At 34.8% G+C, this 24126-nt stretch overlaps 2 protein-coding genes across 3 annotated transcripts; one reads left to right on the top strand and one right to left on the bottom strand.

Annotated features, from left to right (window-relative positions):
* Positions 1 to 280: 280 nt before the first annotated feature.
* LOC144448425 (DNA-directed RNA polymerases I, II, and III subunit RPABC5) lies at positions 281 to 3296 on the bottom strand. Of its 2 annotated transcripts, none has more exons than XM_078138669.1 (3): positions 3210 to 3296; positions 1666 to 1770; positions 281 to 1090 (listed from the first exon to the last, which is right to left on the bottom strand). In XM_078138669.1, the coding sequence occupies exons 2-3, from the start codon at positions 1758 to 1760 to the stop codon at positions 982 to 984; spliced, it is 204 nt and encodes a 67-aa protein (XP_077994795.1). In that variant the 5' UTR covers positions 1761 to 1770; positions 3210 to 3296; the 3' UTR covers positions 281 to 981. The 2 variants fall into 2 exon arrangements, with proteins under 2 accessions (XP_077994795.1, XP_077994796.1); XM_078138670.1 differs by having other exon boundaries at positions 3214 to 3286.
* Positions 3297 to 3557: 261 nt separating this feature from the next.
* LOC144448341 (tetraspanin-4-like) lies at positions 3558 to 23256 on the top strand. Its single transcript, XM_078138548.1, has 8 exons — positions 3558 to 3650; positions 16382 to 16468; positions 17128 to 17319; positions 17753 to 17827; positions 18220 to 18321; positions 19104 to 19250; positions 19641 to 19724; positions 20070 to 23256. Exons 2-8 carry the CDS (start codon positions 16403 to 16405, stop codon positions 20133 to 20135), a joined length of 732 nt encoding a protein of 243 aa, XP_077994674.1. The 5' UTR covers positions 3558 to 3650; positions 16382 to 16402; the 3' UTR covers positions 20136 to 23256.
* The last annotated feature ends 870 nt before the right edge of the window (positions 23257 to 24126 follow it).

Here is a 24126-nt window from a genome sequence, read left to right as displayed (position 1 = left end):
TGATATATCAAGTCATGCCACACACAGTAGCTAGCACTCACAATGCATGAGGGCAGTAGTTGGTATGTGTAGGTAAGATATATCAAGTCATCCCACACCCAGTAGCTAGCACTCACAATGCATGAGGGCAGTAGTGGTATGTGTAGGTATAATATATCAAGTCATGCCACACCCAGTAGCTAGCACTCACAATGCATGAGGGCAGTAGTGGTATGTGTAGGTATAATATATCAAGTCATGCCACACCCAGTAGCTAGCACTCACAATGCATGAGGGCACTAATAGTACTGTATCTTACAGACTAACACACAAGTTCTGACAACAACAACAACAACAACACCACAGTGTACTGTTCAAAACATTTTATTTTTTAAGAAAATGTGCTAAATAGTTTTCAAATAATTAAAAAACAAACATATTTCTGACAGTACTTTCACTTGCTCTGTAATCTCCCAATGTATACATCTCTTTGTAAGGGTGGTTTTTTTTATCAATCTGTACACATAGTTGTATGCTATCACAGGCAGAGTAGTAGTGTCTACTTACTGTATGGAGTGTAGATCACAGGCAGAGTAGTGAAATGTAGATTCTACAATATCACAATAGTGGGATCTGATAAAACCTATTTTTCAGGCAGTGAATAAGTTAAGTATATGTTCAGCGCGACAGTTCGTATTTTGACCAATGAAATAGTGGTTATGTACATGTTAGCATTCTAGAATTTCACCAGATGTTCTGACCAATGAAATAGTGGTTATGTACATGTTGACATTCTAGAATTTCACCAGATGTTCTGACCAATGAGATAGTGTTTATGTACATGTTGGCATTCTAGAATTTCACCAGATGTTCTGACCAATGAGATAGTGCTTATGTACATGTTGACATTCTAGATTTTCACCAGATGTTCTGACCCAATAAGACACACTGTTTATTTACATTCCAGAGTTTCACCAACTGTATTGGAGGTCAGGTAGTTCATCACTTTTCCAATGGTGCATAGTTCAATAGTTTCTCAATCAAGTCAACGTGAGCTAGTAACATTCTGCGACAACAGTATCTTTTCAGACCAAGAGCATCAAGAGCATCTCTGAAAATAACAATAACAATAACAATAACAATTACAATAACAACAGTGTCATTAATTGAAGTGACGGTCAACTTGGGTTTATAATGTAAGTGAAGGTTATTTTATCACATGCAGGAAATATAGTCTGTAAGATACAACAATCGTGCCATGCTATCAGCTATCACTCATGTCTGTAGTACTAGTCTGTAAGATACGCCATTTGTGCCACGCTATCAGCTATCACTCATGTCTGCACTAATGGTATGTAAGATATGCCATTCACGTGGCGATGCCACGCTATCAGCTACCACTCACATCTGTAGTACTAGTCTGTAAGATACAACATTCATGCCACACTATCAGCTATCACTCATTTCTGTACAACTAGTCTGTAAGATATGCCATTCATGCCACGCTATCAGCTATCACTCATGTCTGCACTACTCTGGGGGTCTGAGTCTGCAAGCTCAAAAGATTTAGGCCCACCTTGAACTTGTGTTGAAAGAGTTCAAAGCTTACATCATGAAACCAAATTGATTTCATCTCTGTGGATCATTTCCATATCATTTTCAAATATTCAATGATTATCTACTTACCCTTCTGTGTATTCAGCTTGTAATAAACCCAGATAGGATTCCCATTTGTTACCAACTACCTTACCACAGGTAAAACAACGTATTGGTATAATCATAGTTACAGTCCTGTAAATAAACCATCAAATCTACATCAATAAAAGCTGCCATAACTATAGCAATTTTATTACTGTTGCTGTTTCAGCATAGTGGGTAACAAGCACACACAAAAACAGTTTTACATGCATCAATAGAATTAGTAAATGAATGGAAATTTGTGAAACAAAGAGCACAATAATATGTATCTATATTGTCCAGCTTGCAGACTGAGTATGGAGTGAGATCATTAGTTTAAAGTGGCCATATGGATGAGAATTTGGTATTTATTTTGGATTTCTATTTGATAAAACAGCTTCACTATGTTTTTCTACTTGAAAAAATAATGTGAAAGAACATTGACCAAGTCCGTGTTCATAACTCAATACATTGCAAAAAGATGCAAAAAGTTTGTTATTGTACGTACAATAACAAACATTTTACACATTCTTTAATGTTTTGCAGTTTATTGAGTTGCGAACATAAACTTGGTATGTTATTTCACATTATTTTTTCAAGTAGAAAAACATAGTGAAGCTGTTTTATCAAATAAAAATCCAAAATAAATACCAAATTCTCATCCATATGGCCACTTTAATGTAGAATGAAAAACTTAATGTATTTTAGTGACATGCCAAAGTTATATTACTTCTATTTCTTGATTAGATCCGTCTTTTAGTATTATTAATATATACACTGTAAATTCCAATCAAAGTACAACCAGCCTTTCATGATGAAAATTAAAATGGTTCAACTTCCCCCCCCCCCCTGCCACCACCACCTCAAACTAAAAGAATTTCGTTTTTTTATCCTGCATTGGACTATTAATCTCACCCATGTAAAATCTAGACTCGATTCTGATATTGACCTGTTCTGAGAAGGAAATCGACAATATCGTTTACAACTTACAAGAGCAGGACACTGTAGGCATAGACCCTATAGACTGAGGTGAATAGTATAACACAGAAAGTGTGAAGTGCACCTGATAGATCGGATTTCACAGTTACAGGTTACTGTGAGGTAGTCACACAATATTATAGTAATATAATTCATCTACAGAATTGAGTCTCAACTCACAAGTGACTGTACAGTACGTACAGGGCACACGTGTCAGTGACTGGTCCATACATTACATATACATTCATGGAACTACGTGCGTGTAGTAGTACATCGTAGAAGTATCACTTCACGTCCTGCTTGCAGACGGTATATGCGTTTCGGAGAAGGAGGGGACGACTTACTCCGTCTGCAAGCAGGAGTAAGCGACGAGTTACTCCGTCTACAAGACTACTGGATGATGCAGACTTTGAAAGGGACTGGACGAAACAGTAACAATGTCACTAGTACATAGTACTAATATTACAATCATATTCACAGCCGTATTGATCAACTAATACTATGGTATGAATTAAGTACCACAAAAAGTATATTTCGGGGACTATTTATGATTACATTACGAATTTCTCACTTACTAACGTTTGGTACTAGACGTGCAGAATCAGCAACTCAGCGTCACACGCTTCTAGTTCTCTTGTGTTGAAAACAAAATGGCTTCCGGATGTCCTTGGACCATGTCCATTATGAATATAGGTAGTCGACGCACCTTAATAAAATGTTTTCTCTAAAAGTCTTGGCCTGATTACTCCAATAAAAGATTACAGATATGTTATTACGTAGTAATTAGGATGTTTTTATTCACCCAAAATATTGCGTGATATTTTTTCTTTTGCTATCAATAAACAATAAGCAGCTACCCCTATTTTAAATATGGTGTATTCTATTACGAATAATTGATGCAACCTTAGGTGGGCTTAAATTGCTGTCAACAATAATCCAGCGACAGTGAAAGCGAAGTACTGGCGCAGGAGGAAGCACACCATTTTTCACTATAATCCAACAGTTTTTACCTTCAGGTAAGTGGTGTTTTTTTTTTAAATACTGTCTATCCCAGGGACGAAGGTGAAGTATTTACTGAATTTGCACGCCGTTGGGTTTATTATCCTGCAAGAGCCGGTCAGATAATTTAAACCGCGCCCATGACGAATTGACATAACACTGCTTTCACTATGGTACTACTACACTAGCTTTCGTTTTTGCAGTAAAGTAAATGTAGGCCGCGGCCAGCCAGCCAGACAGGGTAGGCATGTACAACATCCCAACAGCTTTGCCTTCATGACATGGCATTGCTGTTTAAAAAGCAATGGTAGGGTAACAGTACACACGACTCTGAAGTAATTGTCAAACGATAGATTTGTGTTATACTATATTGTGTTTGAGTTCATAGGATGCTAAAATAAACAACTACTTGACGCGAGCCTGACGAGGTGCAAATTTGAAGGCCCTTTTCACTAACTGTAATACACTTGTAGAGACTCGGAGAACAAACCAAGGTGTTGCCCTCTCATATTTTTTATTTCTCTTTGTGTTTCGTGAAAGGTAGCTCCAATTCCTTTTATGAATGCCCGAATTCCAGTCGTTAGTTTTCAATATATGAAATAAACGTAACGTGATGTAAGACGTAATTCTTATGGAAACTTGTTGATGGCATTGTTTACATGTAAATTGACCTGAGCTATTTACAGTCAATATTATAATATCAATCGTAAATTGCCAACAATTGGGGCCCAATATTTGTAAAGAAGTATGAATTACAGTAATTGCAGTAAAATTTTTATTGTTCTGTTTCAACAATACATTTTAGATGTTTGTGTTAATTGTATTTTAACGAGTTACATTAGATTAAATTCCAGGGAATCCACAAATTGTAAATAACTCTGTTAATTGTATTTTACACTGACTACAAGGTAATATTGTGTTAGCAAACAGAGAAACTGTTCAAATATCAATTTCAAAGAAATGATATGAAAAATGTGAATAATTGATAACTCATTTGAACATTATTAATGGAGCGTTTGGGAATTGCCCAGTCAGAACAAAGCCAACAAGTAAATGAACAATGCAAGGAAAATAACACAGGTAGTCATCGGTAAAAATAAGTGTATGATTTCACTTTTGAAGGTTGAATGTGCCTCAGAACAAATTTGCCTGGAAAATCGAAGTCATTCAAATTTTTTCTACACTTTGTCATATTAAAACTTGTTCCTGGCCCTTTTAAAAGATTACAGATATTTCAGAATTCTCAGTGTTATAGTTTCGCTTTGATGTACTTAATTAACAAATTATTTGGCAGCCATATTGGATTTTAAAATGGCTGAATTTTGATATCAGTTTGACGCTATTTCAAAAAGTCGCATTGTGATCCCTGCTTTTTTCATAATTAATTGAAAATAGGAAATAGGTCGGAGTTTCCTAGAGTTTTTGCTAAGGTTTAGACAGAAAGGGGGAACTGTGGTAAAACTGGCAAAGTACAGGTGACAGGGAAACTCAGGTACATTTTACCTACTTACCACCCTTGACAAACACACTGGTAAGGAACTCTAGTAGATTTTACCTACTTACCACTCTTGCCTAAAACACACTGGTAGGGAACCCCGGTAAAATGACTTGGGAACTCAGATAGATTTTACCTACTTACTACCCTTAACAAAAACACACTGGTACCAGTGGAGAAAGTAGCAACGAAGTTGTTTTAAGACTTATTTTTCACACAAGCACTACTGTTAGTTTGTACATTCATGTACTGGACAACATTTTAATTCACTGTCCTAGGGTTTCATCAACAAGTACAATGTGTATATTGAGCAGTAGGCTCAACACAGTCACATGCTAATTTGCATAACCTTGAATTCTTTTGAGAATTTAAATATATGTGAATACACATACAAAATGTACATGGTAACTTGATAAGATGAGCCATGTCACATTCATTTATTTATGATGCATGATGGGATTGTTTATTATGATCACAACATAATTATGATCACAGAGAATGCTCCAGTAGATCTTTGAGATTAAATAATACTATACTTTCTTAATCAGAATTAAAGTCAGAAATTCATATCTGGTCACCACTTGTACAGTACTGTAGTAGTGTTAAAGCAAGAGGAAACCCGAGTACCTGGGAAAACCTCCATTGTTGGGAAGGATCAAACGAAGCATCACCCTTCTTGTATACAGATCAGATAAATTTCAATCAAATAACCGTCAGTGTACCCTCAAATGATAGCCAAGTGTTGTTGTGGGTCAAAATGAGGAAAAACTTTCTTTTTCGTCACCACATAGTAAGAGATAGGGGAATATCAAGTTTTGGTGCGTCACTAGGAATTTTGTGCATCAGTGGCATGTCAAATTGGCTTAGAAGGCACACTGCTGTTTACCCAGCCAATTCTGAGTGGGTTTAACCCAGACTGCAGTGGTAAGACGCACACATGCTAACCACTTGGTCACCTGTTGCAACCCACTTACATGTAGTAAATATTGTGACATTATTTGTTTATACATAATGACCCTACATGAAATGTGTAGGGTCTGTGGTTTATTACTGACATACATTGTAACTAATAAAACAGTTAAGTTTCAATTATATGTCCTATTAGCAGTTTTAATTCTCAAGAGGTTTCCTAAACAGTTTCATTGATATGAACTTTTAAAATGATGTGACCTACATACATGAACACAAGGAGTTACATTTGTACTTAGGTACACAATATATATATATATCATATTTCTGATGATTTTTCATCCAAGGTTCTGGTATTAGTGTTATTACGGTATATAACGTATGGGAAGCTATGCCATGATTTCCCTCGTCCTGTTACCTGAGTTCCCAGCCCATAGCAAAACGGTGGAATCGAAACCCTGGCCTTCCAGATACAATGTCTACCTTGTCCACAGTAGTAGTAGTCACAGTGTATGTAACACACCCTATCTACAGGCCAGTGCTGTTTTAGTAAACACACCCTTTTTAGTACAATTGTAATAAAATGGATTTAGGAATGTGAAGGCATTGTGTGTGAGATAGTGAGTTTATGTAATCATTAATTGTTGTGTGTAGATATGCAGGTAGGTGTAAATTTCACTTGATAGTTAGCTTCTTTTAGAACTGTAGAACTATAGTACAGGCATAGAGTGGATGAATGAATTCCTTGACAATAGACGTACATTTTATTGGTGCACAGAATGGTGATCACAATCAGTATATTCCCTTTTCCCATAGTGACCAAGAATCCAGTAAAATTTACATAGATATGTGTACATTCTATTGGTGCACAGTTTGACTACTACTAGTACTGTTTCTACATTCTTGTTTCTCTTGTGAAGCCAGTAAGGTTTTCGTGAGAAGACTTTGGTAAAACTTGTACAATCATTGGTATACAATTTATCGGTGTGCAGATTGACTCAGCAATAATCGCTAGTTTTTTTCAAAGTCTTTTTCGAAAAAATGGAATATATGGTGAAATGTACATAGATTTGTGTAACCTGGTTAAAATGAATGGGCGTGTACTTTTAGAATTAAGCTTAGCTGCTACGTGATAAAACACAGGTAGGGACCTTGAGTCTGGTTAAATGACTTGGAAAACTGAAATAAAATTTGACATTTTTACCACCTCTACTCAGTAAAATACTGATAAGGGAAGTTTGGTGAAGTGAGTCTATGGGGTACCTGTTGTAGATTATAACAAGTGACAAAACACATGTATAGAAATTTGGTGAAATGACAGAAGTTCAGGTAAATCTCACCTCATTACACCCTCTGTTTTTATAAAATATTGATATGGAACCATGTTATTAAAAAATAAGGGCTGTATACTCTAGTAATAAACTTACTACCTGTAATAGTAAATTTGACTTTTTACCCACCTGTAGTATTAAACAAAACACTGGGTGGGAACTTTGATATTATGAGTGGGGGTACCCTGGTAAATGTTATCTACATTTATCTGTATAAAACACTGGTATGGAAATGTGCATTTACTTGAAAACTTTTAATACAATATGTAAATTTGACCTCTTTACCTACCTCTAGTACTAAACAATGGGTGGAAACGTTGGTAAAATTCGTGGGGTACCCTGGTGAATTTTACCAATGTGACAGTATATTGATAGTGAAATGTAGTTTTACCCACCACTAGTTCATTGGTAGAGGAATGTAGTGCATCGACTTAGAAACTACATCTAAATTTGACCTGTTGACCTGTCTCAACATAAAGGCTTTCATAAAACTTGTGTACAGGTAAGAACAACAAAGGCATTAAATCTTGTTCTGCTCTAATAAACAAAAGATAAAGAAAGTTGTAAAAATCGTGCGACTGCCACAACACAGTCCACCCATAGAATAGACTGTCACAGACACTTCTCCTACAGCACTGTTTGATATCCATGGCTGTTTATGACACACCCTTTGTCGTAACCCAGAGGGAACATTGCCTGATTGTAACTAGAACTGTACTGATATTATTTCTTATTACATGAGCTGAAAGGCATTTATTGTACATGTAAGTGTAAGATTCTTACATGTTCATGGACTCAGGTTCATATTTCTACTCACAGTCAAAAGATTTTTTTGTGCAAATTTTCATGCGACATGTTACGACAGCAGATTGTAGTACACACCCCTGATGATGCTGTTGAAATGTCAGTGAAAATTCGAGATTTGCTGTGGCTTCCAAAAAAAAAATTACTCTGTGAATAGAAATTTGCATTTGAGGGATACAAATGTATGAATAACTTTAAAATCACTTATTTTATAGTTACTTTATTTGTACAGAGTGAACAATTGCATTCAGTGGGAGAAATTTAATATTATTTTTATTTTATTTTTTAAACGTTAAAACTTTCCTGTGCAATAAATGGAGTGTGATAGCTTCTAGAAAGTATAATGTATTCTCCAACCTCACACTACCCCTAGCTGGTCTGTCCTGGTACATGGTATGTAAGAATTGTAGATTAATGTAACTGCACGGTTCTATAATTTGTAACTCTGAAAATTCTGTTGTCTTTCACAATGATTTAGTGAAAAGCAAAAAGGTCAAACTTCTCATTGTAATAAATGAAATTAATTTGGTGTGATAGTATCTCCTACAGTTGATCAGTTTTAGTGTACAAGAACTCACGTGAATGATAACAGAAGTAAGAAGGGAATTTTGCCATTTTGTTCAAGATTGAAATGGTTAGACAGTGTGTATAAGTCTCCTGAATCAGGAAACAGGTTGTCATTATTTTTGGTTTGAATAACCTGAGTAGAGCAAGGAAGTGTGTAAACAATGAAAGTGTTCTATTCACAAGTCACCTGAGTGTGATGTCATGTGATTAAAATAGCATCTTGAAGGTCAAAAGTCACATACTGACTAAAGAATCGATTGGATCAATATAACAACAATTAACAGCAAAGCTAAACCTTTCTTCCCAATGCATTAGTTTACATTAGCCAGCTACAACATTTAGCAATTACAAATATGAAAAATTTGAAGTTTTTCCTGATTTTATTTTTTTGGTTCATTCAACTGAGGAAAATAAGACTGACCTAAGTGGCCTTATCACTACAAGTAGAACACAAATAATTACAGCAGTCGAGCAGTAGCTGGTAAAACGAAGAAAATATATTGGATAAAAATATATTACAGTGTAATATATATTATGCACAAGCATAATTATTAGAAACAAGTTGAAAAATAATGATGATTTTTAATGTTTTGACAAATTATTTCAAGAATCACTGACACTGACAGATAAACATGAAACATTATGTATTGTGATGATCAAATAACATACCTATAACAAATAACATTGAAATGTAAAAAAAAAATAAAAAATAAAAATGAACAAATATTGATAGATTTTTGAAGGCAGACTTTGGATTAGGATTAAAATTTAGGTCTAAAAAACAGGTTTTTTTATTACTCAGAGTTCAACTTGTAGAAATTATTGATCCTAAACAAAAGAATATACATTATATACTTGTATATGGCTGTGGTCAGATAAAGACTAATGAAAACCTGGGATTCAATTCCTTGCCAAGTTAACCTGGGATTCAATTCCTGGCCAAGTTAACCTGGGATTCAATTCCTGGCCAAGTTAACCTGGGATTCAATTCCTGGCCAAGTTAACCAAGTATTCAATTCCTGGGCCAAGTTAACCAAGTATTCAATTCCTGGCCAAGTTAACTTGGGATTCAATTCCTGGCCAAGTTAACCTGGGATTCAATTCCTGGCCAAGTTAACCTGGGATTCAATTCCCGGCCAAGTTAACCTGGGATTCAATTCCTGGCCAAGTTAACCAGGTATTCAATTCCTGGACAAGTTAACCAAGTATTCAATTCCTGGCCAAGTTAACCTGGGATTCAATTCCTGGCCAAGTTAACCTGGGATTCAATTCCTGGACAAGTTAACCAAGTATTCAATTCCTGGCCAAGTTAACCTGGTATTCAATTCCTGGCCAAGTTAACCAAGTATTCAATTCCTGGCCAAGTTAACCAAGTATTCAATTCCTGGCCAAGTTAACCAAGTATTCAATTCCTGGCCAAGTTAACCAAGTATTCAATTCCTGGCTAAGTTAACCAAGTACTGGGCCAAGTTCAGAAACATCTACTAGTGTTACTCGTACCGGGAATGGGAGTCACAACCAGATTAGTTTTCTATCAGAATCCATCTATTTACTATTACTCATAATAAAATGATAACCACATGATTCAAGGACAGTTTATTGTTTTCAGGATAGCCGGAAGGTCATCTATTTCCATGGCCACCATGTGTTTGTGAAAGGTGGTGAAGTAGATAACTGCTACCTGAATTCCTTAGGTATTTTTAATAACAGGATTCTCCTCCAAAGTTATCATATATAGAATTATTCTATGCAAATTGTAAAAGATTCCCCCCCCCCCCCTTTACTGGGTCCCAAACCCTTTGCAATTACATGAAATTCCATAATATGGATGCATTGCCATTTATAAATTTATTATAATGAAAAAATTTTTAAAAAATTCACCAATGTGTAATGAATATTTGTTTGTACCGATGTTTTGTATGTACAGATATCTACCGCATAATTGTACTAGAAAATCCTTGTACTGTGGGCTGTCATTGACTATTTGTTGATGTGTTATTGTGTTGTCCCAAGCATCCCAGTAACACATCAACAAATGTTTAGCCATATGTAGTCAATGAGGGCCCACAGTACAATGATATTAGACTACAATTTCTGCAGTAGATATCAGTACATACAAAACAGCCCTTTTATTTTAGCAATGCGATGCTCCGAGGACTGTGAGAGAGTCTAAGTAGTTAACTACATATGGAAGTTTGCCTGTACACATAATTACCAATGGTACATTTCTTTTTCATTGTGTCCAGTAGTAGTTTACATTATTATATGCCATAATACAGTTTAAATAATGTGTACGCAGAATTGGATTGTAAATTTGATAATAGGGTGGAGTCAACTTTTTGTAAATGTAATGTATGTATATACTGTAGAATTATTGAATAGATCTAAGTGAAGTTAAAAGTACATTATGCTATGTTGATAGATGAATTGAGTGAATGGATGGGTAAACCTATCTTTTTGTATGTTTCTCGTCATAACACCGCTAGAATGACGGGTTGGCTAGTTGGTTTAGAAATAGGAAGAAAGAAAAGGCAGTGCTTTTGCTAAGGGATGGGACCCTCGGTAACAGGAAGGGGCAAATCTGGTAAAACTGGCACAGTTTCTCAGTATGCATGTGGTGGGAAACCCTGGTAAAATGACAGGGGAACTCACGTAGATTTTATCTACTTACTATCATAAACACTGGTAGGGAACCCTGGTAAAATGACAGGGGAAATCAGGTAGATTTTACCTACTCACCACTCTTAACAAAAACACTGGTAGGGAACCCTGGTAAAATGACTGGGGTACTAGAGTAGATTTTCCCTACTTATACCACCCCTGACAAAAAATCTGAAGTGTACAATTGTTTGAGATGGTTTCACATCATAACCATGCCTTTAGTAGTCGTAGAAATGATAATTAAAGGCAGAAGGAAGTGTTGATGTTCTCAACAAATTCCAGAAATTAACTAATGTTTTTTCGCCCTGATATGCACTTGTGTTGTCACCATCTAAATTAGTGATGTTATATTTCATTTCCTGGTCCTGTCAAAGAGGGCGCCCATTTTTTAATAGTCTGATTATTTTGTCAAATCATAGAAATGAAGGGTTGGTCAGCTCTGAAGAAACATAGAATTAAAAAGACTCGTCCTAAGAGAAGCTAACGGTAAAATCTGCTTGGTTGACACAACAATTGGAAAATCCAGTGGTCATGCTGAAAGTATTAGTGGTCCCAGGTCCCGCTAATGTGAAACATTAACTCTTGCCTATGAATCTGTATATTCAGATGACTTTTTAACATAGTTATTAACAGTAAGGTACTGGTCCAATGGACCAGACAAGGTAAAATTTGTGTGGTACGCCCAAAAAAATAGCTAGTCCCGGACCCTGGACCAGTGGATTTGTTCAACCCTGAAGTACATTCAAATAATACACAAAGGGTTAAATGGTGAGAACACTGTGAGAGAGGTGACAGACGGTCATAGGATAGTGGTGACGTCAGTTATTGTTCTTCTGTTATCACTATATTCTTTACTATTTGTAAAGAGTTAAATAAAAAAAGGATGATGTCAATAAAACTCGACAACTCAATTTGTTTAGGTTCACAATTAGAAAGCATCACCAGGTCAGCAAAACAGAAATTGAATGGTTAGTTGAGTTCAACAAAACCCATCATGATATCTCCACCAGTTTCTAAACACTGTCCAACTAGCTTTGTGAATCTACAAAATGGCAAAACAACACTGAATGCTCTCAACAAAACTCATCTCCACAGGTTTCTAAACAGAATTTATATTATCTATATAGCTTTACATACATGTAGCATAATCAAGATGGCAAAACAACACAGAATACTCTCGACTAAACCCATCTCCACAGATTTCTAAACAGAATATTTTGTATATAGCTTTACATACATGTAGTCAGACCAGCAAAACAGAAAACTTGGATAAGTCCCAACATATCCCACCTCCACAGGTTTCTAAGCATTCTGTGTAGCTACATGTACACAAAGAATCATCAGATCATCAAAACAGAAAACTAAATAGTTTCAATAAAACCTACCTACACAGGTTTCAAATTACTCGGTATAGCTTTCATTCTCTATACAATTGTCATCAGGGCATCAAAACAGAAAACTGAACTTTCTAGGTTTCCAAACATGAGTAGCTTTCACCCTATTTGATGTGATCAAATATGAAATTGAAAATTTTGTGGTAAATAATGATGTCGATGAAACTATTCGTCAAGCAGGAAGAGTGAATTAATTCTTGTAAAGCAACATAGCTATAGAGCATCAGAAAGGAGAAGGGGCAGATAAAAGGGATTGGAAAAATTATATTCATTCAAAAATGATTGTGATCATTTTGACTACAGTATAGTCATCACGGGTGTGTCAACACAGCGATCAGTTACAGTCAGACGTCACAATACTGAACTGTACATGAATGATGAGATGAATGAGAATGGCTGAAAGACACAGATTTCGAGGGCGACTGTTCCCGCTACATAGAATGACATGAAATTCAGGACGTACTGTAACATTTTGCAAACTTCTGCGGTCTCCAAATTTGTGTACTGTACTGATAATGGAACCCTGCAAAGCCCAAACTAGCAGTCCATAGTTTATCATATCATAAACATATGTTCTGACATTGATACTTATAATACAAAAATTGTCAGCCACAGCGGTAGGTAGGGTCAGATGTTTGTAGTGATTTGAAAGAGATGGAATCCTTCTAAAGATATCATTGGTAACATGTAGTACTATCAAGTGTTAGTATTAATTTATGATAATATCATTCCATAGTCCAAGGCTTGGACCATGTGAAACAGAATATCTGTGATATCAATAACAATTGTCTGTACCATTCTATTATGGAACTGTGCCTGCTAGATTCAGATTTTTGGTCATAACTTCATTAATTAAAGAAAATGTCAACTAGTGAAATGCCAGTCATGGGTAGGGGTATGGTGAGAGCATAGATTCCAGGTCAAATGTACATGTGTGTGGTTGGAGTAGCCCTAGTTACATATAATGTGAGAGTGACAGTTATGGGCTTAGACAGAGATTTATGTATGTGACTGAATACTAGATAAGTACTTGTATATCAACTTTAGTGACATTGGATTGTTTAATGGCTCATTTAATGTAGAGTATTTATACATGTAGGTATGCAAATTGTTGTACATGTATATGGTAGGGGTGATGCTTGGTGTATAAGTATATGGTAGGGGTGGTGCTTGGTGTGTAAGTATATGGTAGGTGTGGTGCTTGGTATACAGTATTATAGGTATGCATTGGCGTACACGTATGTACATGTATATGTATACTATATGGTAGGGGTGGTGCTTGGCATATACTGTAGTATTATATAGATATGCATTGTTGGTATTTAGGTGTGTACATGTAAGTATATGGTAGGGGTGATGCTTGGCATACAGTATATACTATTATATACATGTAGGTATGCAGTATTATACACGTATGTGCATGGCATACAGTATTATACATTGTTGGTAGTTAGGTACATTTTGTACATACATGTATATGGTAAAGGTGCCAGTGATGCTTGGCATACAGTATTATATAGGTATGCATTGTTATATACACATATGTAAATGCAGGTTCTGCATGTTGCAGGTTCGAGCCCCATCGCTGCCATTTGTTTCTGAATGGCTAAAGTCCTTGGGCGAGATTCTGAACCACGATTGTGCTTCAGTCCACCCAGCTGTATATTTGGGGACCTGGTAGGATAGAGGTTGCAATGTGAATGTTTTAATCTTATGTGCTCATAAAGGCTTCAGTGGATTGTATGCTCCCCAGGGAGTTGAGGAAGTATAAAGGGCTGTTGTGCCGATATAGATCTGAGCGCTTTGAGCACACAGAGTGGGAAACACAAAGCGCTAAATAACAATTCACATTATTATTATTATTATTATTATAATAAATGAAAATCATTGTTTTTAGTGCTATTGGTAATATTTTCTGTTTATGGGGTGAAAATTCAAATAGTTTCAATATTAATGATATTTTGTGCAGTAATCATATACAAACATCTGTAGCAATCAATAGATAAATGAATAAATAATGAAATAATAACATAATGAAATATCAGAAATACAGAAAAGATTATCAATTAAATAGGTGAAAAATATGTATGAAAAAGTAGGCGTGTTGACAAATAAAATGTGATTTCAGTGGTCAACAATCCTACGAAAATGACCAAAGTTGAGATTAATACTCCTGGAAAACTAATGGAAAACTCATGGAAAATCCTGGAAATTTTTTGACTTAAGGTGTGAATCATGTAAATAACACATATACATGTACCTAACATTCCAATCAATAATAGGCATTTTTATAGTAATTGATTTTTTGTTATTTTTTAATTTCAATTTTGACAGGTTATTAAGACAATCCATTTTGAAGTATAGTACCCTATTAAATACTAGAAGCATATTTATCGGAAAAAAATAATGACATGACCTTATTTGTACTTTATTACTATGCAGTTTTAAGTTTGGCATGTCATGAATTTTGTCAAAAGAACTTTGTACTTCAAGAATATTACTATAGTACATGTACATTGTATGCACATGCTCCAGTGCAATTTATAGCTGATACGTACGTTGTACCTGTATGTAATAATTACATATGTACCAGTGATTCCTTGCACCTGTGTACGCACATACTAAACTAGTAGTAGTAGTATTTTCATGAAAGTGCAAAACTGGAAAAAATGATTGCATACCTGCATGCAAATGATATGCAAATTAGGTCACAGACACTTTTTGTACACAAACGCGCTTGATTGCACTTAACGATTTTTATGGCAATTTGCTGGTTCAGATAAAAACATGTAATATAAACAACCTCATACTGCATTAGTTCTTGTGTGGGTACGGGGGTGGGGGGGGGGGGTATTTGTACTCATGCTTGCAATGTTTTCTCCTGCCCTTTCACGAGTATAAAGAAAACTGCAAATGCCCCGACTATGCCTCACTTGAATTCATGCATCATGGAGCTCTGTCGTATTATAGTATTTGTTCCAAACAAATTATGACTAACATCGTGTGTGCCTGGAGAATTCGGTAGATGGACTTCTATTTTATTAATTTTTCATTTTCAATTTTGACAATTATTAGATGTTAAATTCCCCAGTATATTTTTCTTCATTCAGCCAAGGAAAATACGAGTGACCTAAGGGGTCTTTGTCACTATGAGTCGCTAGACAAATAGGTACAACCCTTAGGTCATGAGTATTTTCTGGCTGAACATTTAGAAAAATATTGGAGAATAACATATTTATACCAGTGCCTGTAATATCAAAGAAAAATGAAGGAAAGCAATAACATTTGACTCATTTTGAACATAGTAGAACAAGTGACGTAGACACACGTTGTTGTGACATAGAACGACGAGTGTATATATTCCATATTTTTTGTTCAACTTGGCTCTTCGATGGTATAATGTACTACTTTAGAAACTATTTGTGGTTTATCTGTCCTTGAATGAGTTATCAAAAGTAATACATGTAGGTGTAGAAGGGAGAGATGCTAAATTCAAAATGAAAACTTAAAATGTTTCTCATGACTTTTTCATAACAACTGTGATTCATTTTAATCATATATTTAATAATTGTATCTTTTGTTTTCAGATACTTTGACAAGCATACAAGATGGCGTTAGAAGGTTGTGCCAGGGTTATCAAGTTTACAGTGTTCTTTTTTAACCTTATCTTTTGGGTAAGTCACAAAATTTACTTTTGTGGATTCATTTCAAAACGTTGAAGATTGTGATTTTGTGGACACATTCAAAATGTTAAATATTTATCCCTCAAATTTGTTCCGTCTGTGTCCGTCCGTCTGTATGTCTGTCCGTCCATCCCTCCGTCTATGCATTCACCTCATATCTCTGACATGCAACAAGTTAGTCAACCAAGGTAACATACTATTTTAGACATATAACGTCACTTGGTTTTATGACTGAGTGAAATATAGTCGAATGGTGGCCATATTTGTTATTTTGGACATATATCAATATTTGTTATTGTGAACATATGTCAATTTTTGTTATTGTGAACAGATTTCAATATTTGTTATTGTGAACATGTTTTAATATTTGTTATTATGAACATATTTCAATATTTGTTATTATGAACGTATTTTAATATTTGTTATTATGAACATATTTCAATATTTGTTATTATGAACGTATTTCAATATTTGTTATTATGAACGTATTTCAATATTTGTTATTATGAACGTATTTCAATATTTGTTATTATGAACATATTTCAATATTTGTTATTATGAACGTATTTCAATATTTGTTATTATGAACGTATTTCAATATTTGTTATTATGAACATATTTCAATAATTGTTATTATGGACGTATTTCAGATTCTTGGCATTGCCATTCTTGGTATCGGTATCTGGATCCGTGTCACCAAAGGAGACTATGCTACCCTTACATCAAGCATACCAATGGCATCTGCTGCAAATCTCATCATAGCCGTCGGTATTATTGTCATGATTGTTGGCTTTGTCGGATGTCTTGGTGCATGGAAAGAAAACCAGTGTCTACTGTTGACTGTAAGTTGTAAAATTATGATTTTATCAATCAATCAATCAATCAATCAATCAATCAATCAGTCAATCAGGCAAACCGTCATTTTTATCAATATGTAAATTTATTAACAAATCACTTTTTCAACCAAACAAGTCTTCAACCAATCTTTTCATCAACTTATCAAATCATCAACCAATCTGTCAATCAACCAATCAGGTCATTGGGCTATCAGTTAATCAATTAATCAATTAATTGATGCAACACAATCTAATCTACTATGCTGCCAGCAATAAGCTATTGTACCAGTACAGTATAGAATATACTACATCATGTGGTTTTAGTATAAATTCATTTTACTTCTAAACAAAGTAAACTGTCTCTCTACAATACTAAAAGCTGACATCTCTCTGACAGCTATTTAACATTTTAAACATTGTATAATTATTTTTTTTACAGTTCTTTTTCCTGATGTTGATTATCTTTATAATGGAAGTTGCTGCTGGTATCCTTGGATACGTCTACAGAGGACAGGTAACATCTCAACTGTATTTGTCATTAACCATAAAATGTGTTTGGTATTACCCTAATGTTATGTGTGTGTGTGTGTGTGTGTGTGTGTGTGTGTGTGTGTGTGTGTGTGTGTGTGTGTGTGTGTGTGTGTGTGTGTGTATGTATGTATGTATGTATGTATGTATGTGTGTATGTATGTGTGTGTGTACGTATGTACATGTATGTGTGTATGTGTCAGTGTCTGCGTGTCTGTATATGTGTGTCAGTGTGTATGTGTGTGTGTCAGTGTCTGTGTGTGTGTGTGTCAGTGTGTGTGTGTGTGTGTGTTTGTTTGTGTTATCATTAACCTCAAAATGTGTTTGTTTGTTTGTTATCAACCTAATTGTGTGTGTTTGTTCTCCATCTACTTACAGGTTGAAACCAAAGTCAAGAGTGACTTGATGGCTGAACTGGACAACTACGGAAAGACTGGACAGGAAGGCTTGACAAGTACTTGGGATAGACTTCAAAATGAAGTAAGTCTAAATAATTTCTCGGAAATCTTAAACTTTTGGTCTTACATTATTCAAGAAAGCTAAATCATTTAAAAGGAAAAAAAATCAGATTAATTTTTGAAATAGGTGGTCAATTGAGCCTTCCATTTTCTAAGATAAACACAAACTAAAACTATTAGTCACAACATGTTGATACAACAGTGGTAAGCTATTGTATGGACATTGGCTTAACTGTGGTCTTATTTGGGAGTTCAAGTTCCATAAACGTACAGAGTAATGTTTTGGGACTTCCAATGTTTATGTTGATCACAGGGTGATTAGAATCACACAACAGAGGAACTGCTATTACCCACTTGTGTAATCTCCCACATTGAAGAACAATAGATATGCCACTGGTATTCCAGCCTTTGGTTTTCCCAAGATAGACACAAACTAAGTCTAGCTTTTTTGAATAATGTAAGACGAAAAGTTTATGATTTCTGAGGAATTTAGATTTACTACAAACAAACAAACAAACAAACAAACAAACAAACACACAGGACAAGGAAGACATGTTCATTTGTCAAAGTTTGGAGAAAATTGAAAAACTTCATTTTCAGGGAGATTGGTCCCCGAGACGCAATTTACAGTGAAGATCAGTAGTTATGTGCTGTCCGTCTTTGGTACATGTCTTCTTGGGGAGTTACAAATAGGAGTTTGATACCAAAATACTAAAATAAAGTCCTTAATAAATCATGTATAGATGTATCTTAGTGTGTGCATAACAGTGTTAATGTCTGTGTTGTCATTTATTTTCATCATAGGAGAAGTGTTGTGGTGTTGAGAACTACATGGACTGGTGGAATACCAACCCAGCTTGGAATAACACCCAGCTTCCTGATTCATGTTGTATGGAGCATTCTACAGGCTGTGGTATGGGTGCCGCTGATATTACCAAGTTCCACACAGATGTAAGTTAGCCAGTATAGATATTAGAAATTATGTGTGCACATATGCTAAGATTTATAGAGCATGGTTCTATGTAGTAAATGTACTGTGGTGTACATTCATTATACATGTACTCGGCTGACTACATTCACAGTAAATTGTACGTACAATAACAAACCTTTCACACATTTAGTAGATTTTAATAATTTACTGAGTTACAAACACAAACTTGTACAATGTTGGTACATGTTGATTTTCCAAGTAGGAAACCATGATAAAATTGTTTAAAAAAATTAAAAATCCCAAAATAAATACCCAATCCTCATCCATATGGCCACTTTGATGTTGAACAAAAATTAAATCCATATATATTCCTTGCTATAAACCAACAGTATTTATTTCTCTGTTGACAGGGATGTGCTATGAAGTTGGAAGCTGTAGTTGGAGATAACCTGTATTTGATTGGTGGAGTTGCCATTGCCATTGCTGTTATTCAGGTTAGTTGACCAATAGAAATAGTCCTTGTATATTTTAATCTTACTGAAGGAAGAATGTGTGTGGGGAGACCAGTTTTTGAAAAATAAATAAGATAAAATAACCCAATGGTTTACTGCATGAATATTTTTTCCTGCTCAGTCCTTTGCAAGTCATAAATTAGAGAAGTTAGGTCACTAAATTATAAAGTTAGCAATGTTTTTGATGGCCATTTTAAATTACATTTTGCTTTTTGTTTTGAACTGACAATGGTTGGTTTGATGTTTACCGCCCTCTATGAAAAGCTCTCCATCAGTGTCTTCTGCCCTCTATAACCACATGTTGTTTTTCTTTTGTTTTCATTGCAGTTATTGGGAATGATCTTTGCTCTCTTCCTTTGCTGTGAAGTTAGAAAGGCTGGCAAGTACGTCTAGTCGCCTAGGTGACTAGTCGCCATGGAAATTTAGTCATATTTACTCACTAGCACTATTACCATGGATACCTATCATGTAAGTGTCATTTGGAAGATATTTCTCATTTTCTTTGTGTTCGATATTCACAGTTCACCTTCAAGTCAATTTGTAGTTCACAGAATACACAACAATTAAAATTAGTTACCAATCTTGTTTATATTTTTGATGTATTTTAAAACAAACATACAAAATTTCACGTGCCTTTGTTTTAAACATTTGAAAATAGAAAAGTGTATTTTTTGTGCATTAGCTTGAAAAAAGGATCTTTGCCTGGGAAAATATTTGATATTGACATGCATACTATAAAAAGTATCTCTCAAAATTTGAATCAATCAGTATTTTGCCAAGGCTTTCAAATACTAGTAACATGGGGGGGGGGGGGGGGGTTGAAATTTGATACATTTTGTGTTTTCCAAATGCTGGTGTTTTCTACCATAATTCTGAAGGAACTCAGTAAATAGTTCTAGTATATTTTGATTTCTTTCCATTACATTGAAATAATCACTAAGATAGCAGTAGAATTGATAAATGAGTTGGGACTGAGATAGACTTTACCTTTGTGACACTCGTATCAAAAATTCTCTGTAATAGGGAACTGGAAAACTTTGACAAATGTCTACTAATGTATCAGTTTATTTGTTGAATCATTTTACCAAGGTTTCCCATCATGCTTTGGAAATTATGGCAGTTTACCATACCCCCCCCCCCCTCCTTCTGTTACCATGGTTCCCCAACCCCAGCAAAAACACATGTCCATAATGAAAACACCATTGGATCCATGAACACAAAGAAAATGACTGAAATATAGAATCCTAAATGAAAGTAAAGACTTGCATGTTATTATGTGATGTAACATTTTAATGAGGCTGACAGGTTTTTTTTGTATACACTCTGTAGATTTGTATGTACTCAAGAATTTCAAGTATGTATTGTATAGTTTTGTACACCCATTCTTTCTATAATTGGTCAGTGTTGTATAGATCGCTTCTATAGTTTATGTTGTATAGACTTATACACCCAGTATCCAGACATTGGTCTGAGCTGTATAGACCACTTGTCTATAGATCAATCTGCTATAAATATTCTCTGTTGAATAGACCATTTGTCTATATTGGTCTATGTTATATCTATGACTGTTAAATCAAGGTTTTTGTACATACTGAAAATATAGAAATCATGTTTATCATAATCTCATATCTGTTCTCAGCTAGTAAACTTGTAAATGTTATTTGTAAACAAAGATAATCCCAGTGGGTTTTCTCACAAAAGATTTATAGGGTACCAGTTGAGATTCATATGTTACTGTAAGAATCATCGGTTCACTCTCAATCATGATGGCAGTATTTACTCAATATTGGCATAAAGCACTGTGGAACATCATGTGCTGTAATTCATTTCATCTAGAGATTACAATTTATGGGGACGTCAATGATAAAAATCAATTTTTTTACTTTTACACATTTCGTGAAGTCTGTAAAATACAACAAGTTGCGATGCCATGTCAGCCCTTACTGTGACTGACTGAATAGTACACAATATGTCATATTTTAGTAACTACATTCCAAGTAGTCTGTAAGGTACGCCATGACAGGGCGCCCTCACACATCAGTCAACCCCTAGTCTGTAAGGTATGCCATGACAGGGCGCCCTCACACATCAGTCAACCTCTCTCGCATCTGTGTCGAACTGGAATTTTTCTAGAATTGCCAACCGGAGGCTGGTGAGAGGAGGCTGGTGAGGGTGGAATGACACGACGTATCGTACAGTCTACATTCCACTGTGAAGAGTATGAACGAAATACACAGAGTAATTACACAAATGTATTACATTAAGTAAATACTGTTATTCAATTTTATTTTTTATTTTCTAAATTTTCTACTAAACTACTGTTTTTCAGTTATAATCAATTTCAAAGTTGAGTTCAGGAATTGACTTGTTTTGTTACTATTTTCTTGCCATCTCTCTTTCTTGCCTATGAAATGTTCATTTTTTTTCCTATTATATTTTTTGAATAGATTTGTATTTTGGGTGAATTTTGTATCTTCCATTGTATGTGTAGATATATTCTATTTCCTATATATAAACAGTTTTGTATCTGGAAATCGTTTTCTGTTTATCTATATATTGGTGTCAATAATCAGAAACTTGTTCAGATTGTTAACATGAAATAAGTCAATATGGAATTTGTAACATCTGTTGTCCAAATGATGGAAGTGTTTTACCATTGGGCAGACTTAGAATGAAGATCTGCATTGCAATGTGACTATTGGTTGATTTTGAATGTCACATGGTCAGCAACCAACCAATCGTATTGATGCATGTACTTGTTACGAAGTGTAAATGTAGATGAGCATCTGCATTGCAATGTAACTTAAGTGATTATTGGTTGACTTTGAAGGTCACCTGGTCAGCAACCAACCAATCGCATTGATGCATTTCCTTTGTTAGGAAGTGTAAAATGTAGATGCAAAAATGTTGAATATTATCTGCAGTCAGACTTCTGGTAAGACTAATCTGGTTGAGTTTTAGACTACTTTTTTACAAGTCCCACTATATCTGTAGAAAGATTTAACAATTTTCACGAAATTCACAATGTTAGATACTCAAAATTATGTATAGAACACATGAAAATTCTTGAGCAGATGTTCAATGTTAACCATTATGCAAATGGCCTAAAATGCACCAATCAGATTCCATAGTGGTAGAAATGCACCAATCAGATTCCATGGTGGTAGGAATGCACCAATCAGATTATCTGACAAACTACAGTAAACACGATATCATTCCTCTCTAACTTTCACAACATTTTTCATATCATTAATAAAAAAAACATTAATCACAACCCTACATGATAAGTATTGGGTACATGTAATTTTTAACAAATGTCTTGCAAGACTCTCTCATCTTTTGATCGCTTTAAAATCTAGCATGATACATAGATGGAGTTGTATTCAAAGCATGGTGTCAAAATTTCTACTCGCATGATTTAATTACCTTCCAAAACACACCTTGTAGTAATTGTGATTGTCAAAAATGTAATTATGGGAATTATGTACAATAAAAATAAAATAACACCTTACTAAAAAAACCAATGTTGTATGTTGTGATTTACATATTATCCTGTCGTGTACATGATATGAGTGTTTATCAAGCAGACCTTTTACTAGTCTACAATAGTTTCATATTCCAGATTTGTCAATTTTTGTCAAACTGGGCAGAAATTCATGCCATTTATGAACTCGTCCAATCACTAGACTTGTCCAAAAAAATGACCTGTCCTGCAGCCTGAGATTTCCATTGACAGTCTTATGACCAGCTATAACTGTTTGTACAAGGTTTTACGAAGATATCAGCAAAATATATGTTTAATAAAACTCCAATAAAAGAGGACCATAAGAAATGATGTACAATATATGACAGATATGCAAATGAAGCACCAATTGACATATGCAAATGATGTACAAATTGATAGTTATGCAAATGTAGCACCAATTGACATATGCAAATATAGCACAAATTGACATGTAAATGATGTACAAATTGATAGTTATGTAAATGAAGCACCAATTGACATGTAAATGATGTACAATTTGATAGTTATGCAAATGGGGCACCAATTGACATGTAAATGATGTACAATTTGATAGTTATGCAAATGGGGCACCAATTGACATGCAAATGATGTACAAATTGATAGTTATGCAAATGTAGCACCAATTGACATATGCAAATGATGTACAAATTGAGTTATGCAAATGTAGCACCAATTGACATATGCAAATGACGAGTCAATGTAAATTATTAAAAATTGCAAATGAAGTACACACCCAATCAACATGGAAATGGTGCAATATTGACAGATATGTAAATGAAGCATAAATGAAGAACCAATCTAAAAGACTTCAATGAATGTCCTATAAAGAACCAAACTCACTTTTATTACACAGATGAC

Source organism: Glandiceps talaboti, chromosome 17 (genome assembly GCF_964340395.1).
Source record: "Glandiceps talaboti chromosome 17, keGlaTala1.1, whole genome shotgun sequence".
NCBI lineage: Eukaryota > Metazoa > Hemichordata > Enteropneusta > Spengelidae > Glandiceps > Glandiceps talaboti.
This window is presented reverse-complemented; position numbering and strand designations above follow the sequence as displayed.

Excerpts from the sequence above, each read along its gene's own strand:
- LOC144448425 (XM_078138669.1), bottom strand. The coding sequence starts at position 1,760 with ATGATTATACCAATACGTTGTTTTACCTGTGGTAAGGTAGTTGGTAAC. Across the intron at positions 1,091-1,665 it reads CAAGCTGAATACACAGAAGG|AGATGCTCTTGATGCTCTTG; the intron begins GTAAGTAGATAA and ends TGTTATTTTCAG.
- LOC144448341 (XM_078138548.1), top strand. The coding sequence starts at position 16,403 with ATGGCGTTAGAAGGTTGTGCCAGGGTTATCAAGTTTACAGTGTTCTTT. Across the intron at positions 16,469-17,127 it reads TTTTTAACCTTATCTTTTGG|ATTCTTGGCATTGCCATTCT; the intron begins GTAAGTCACAAA and ends GACGTATTTCAG. Across the intron at positions 19,251-19,640 it reads TTACCAAGTTCCACACAGAT|GGATGTGCTATGAAGTTGGA; the intron begins GTAAGTTAGCCA and ends CTCTGTTGACAG.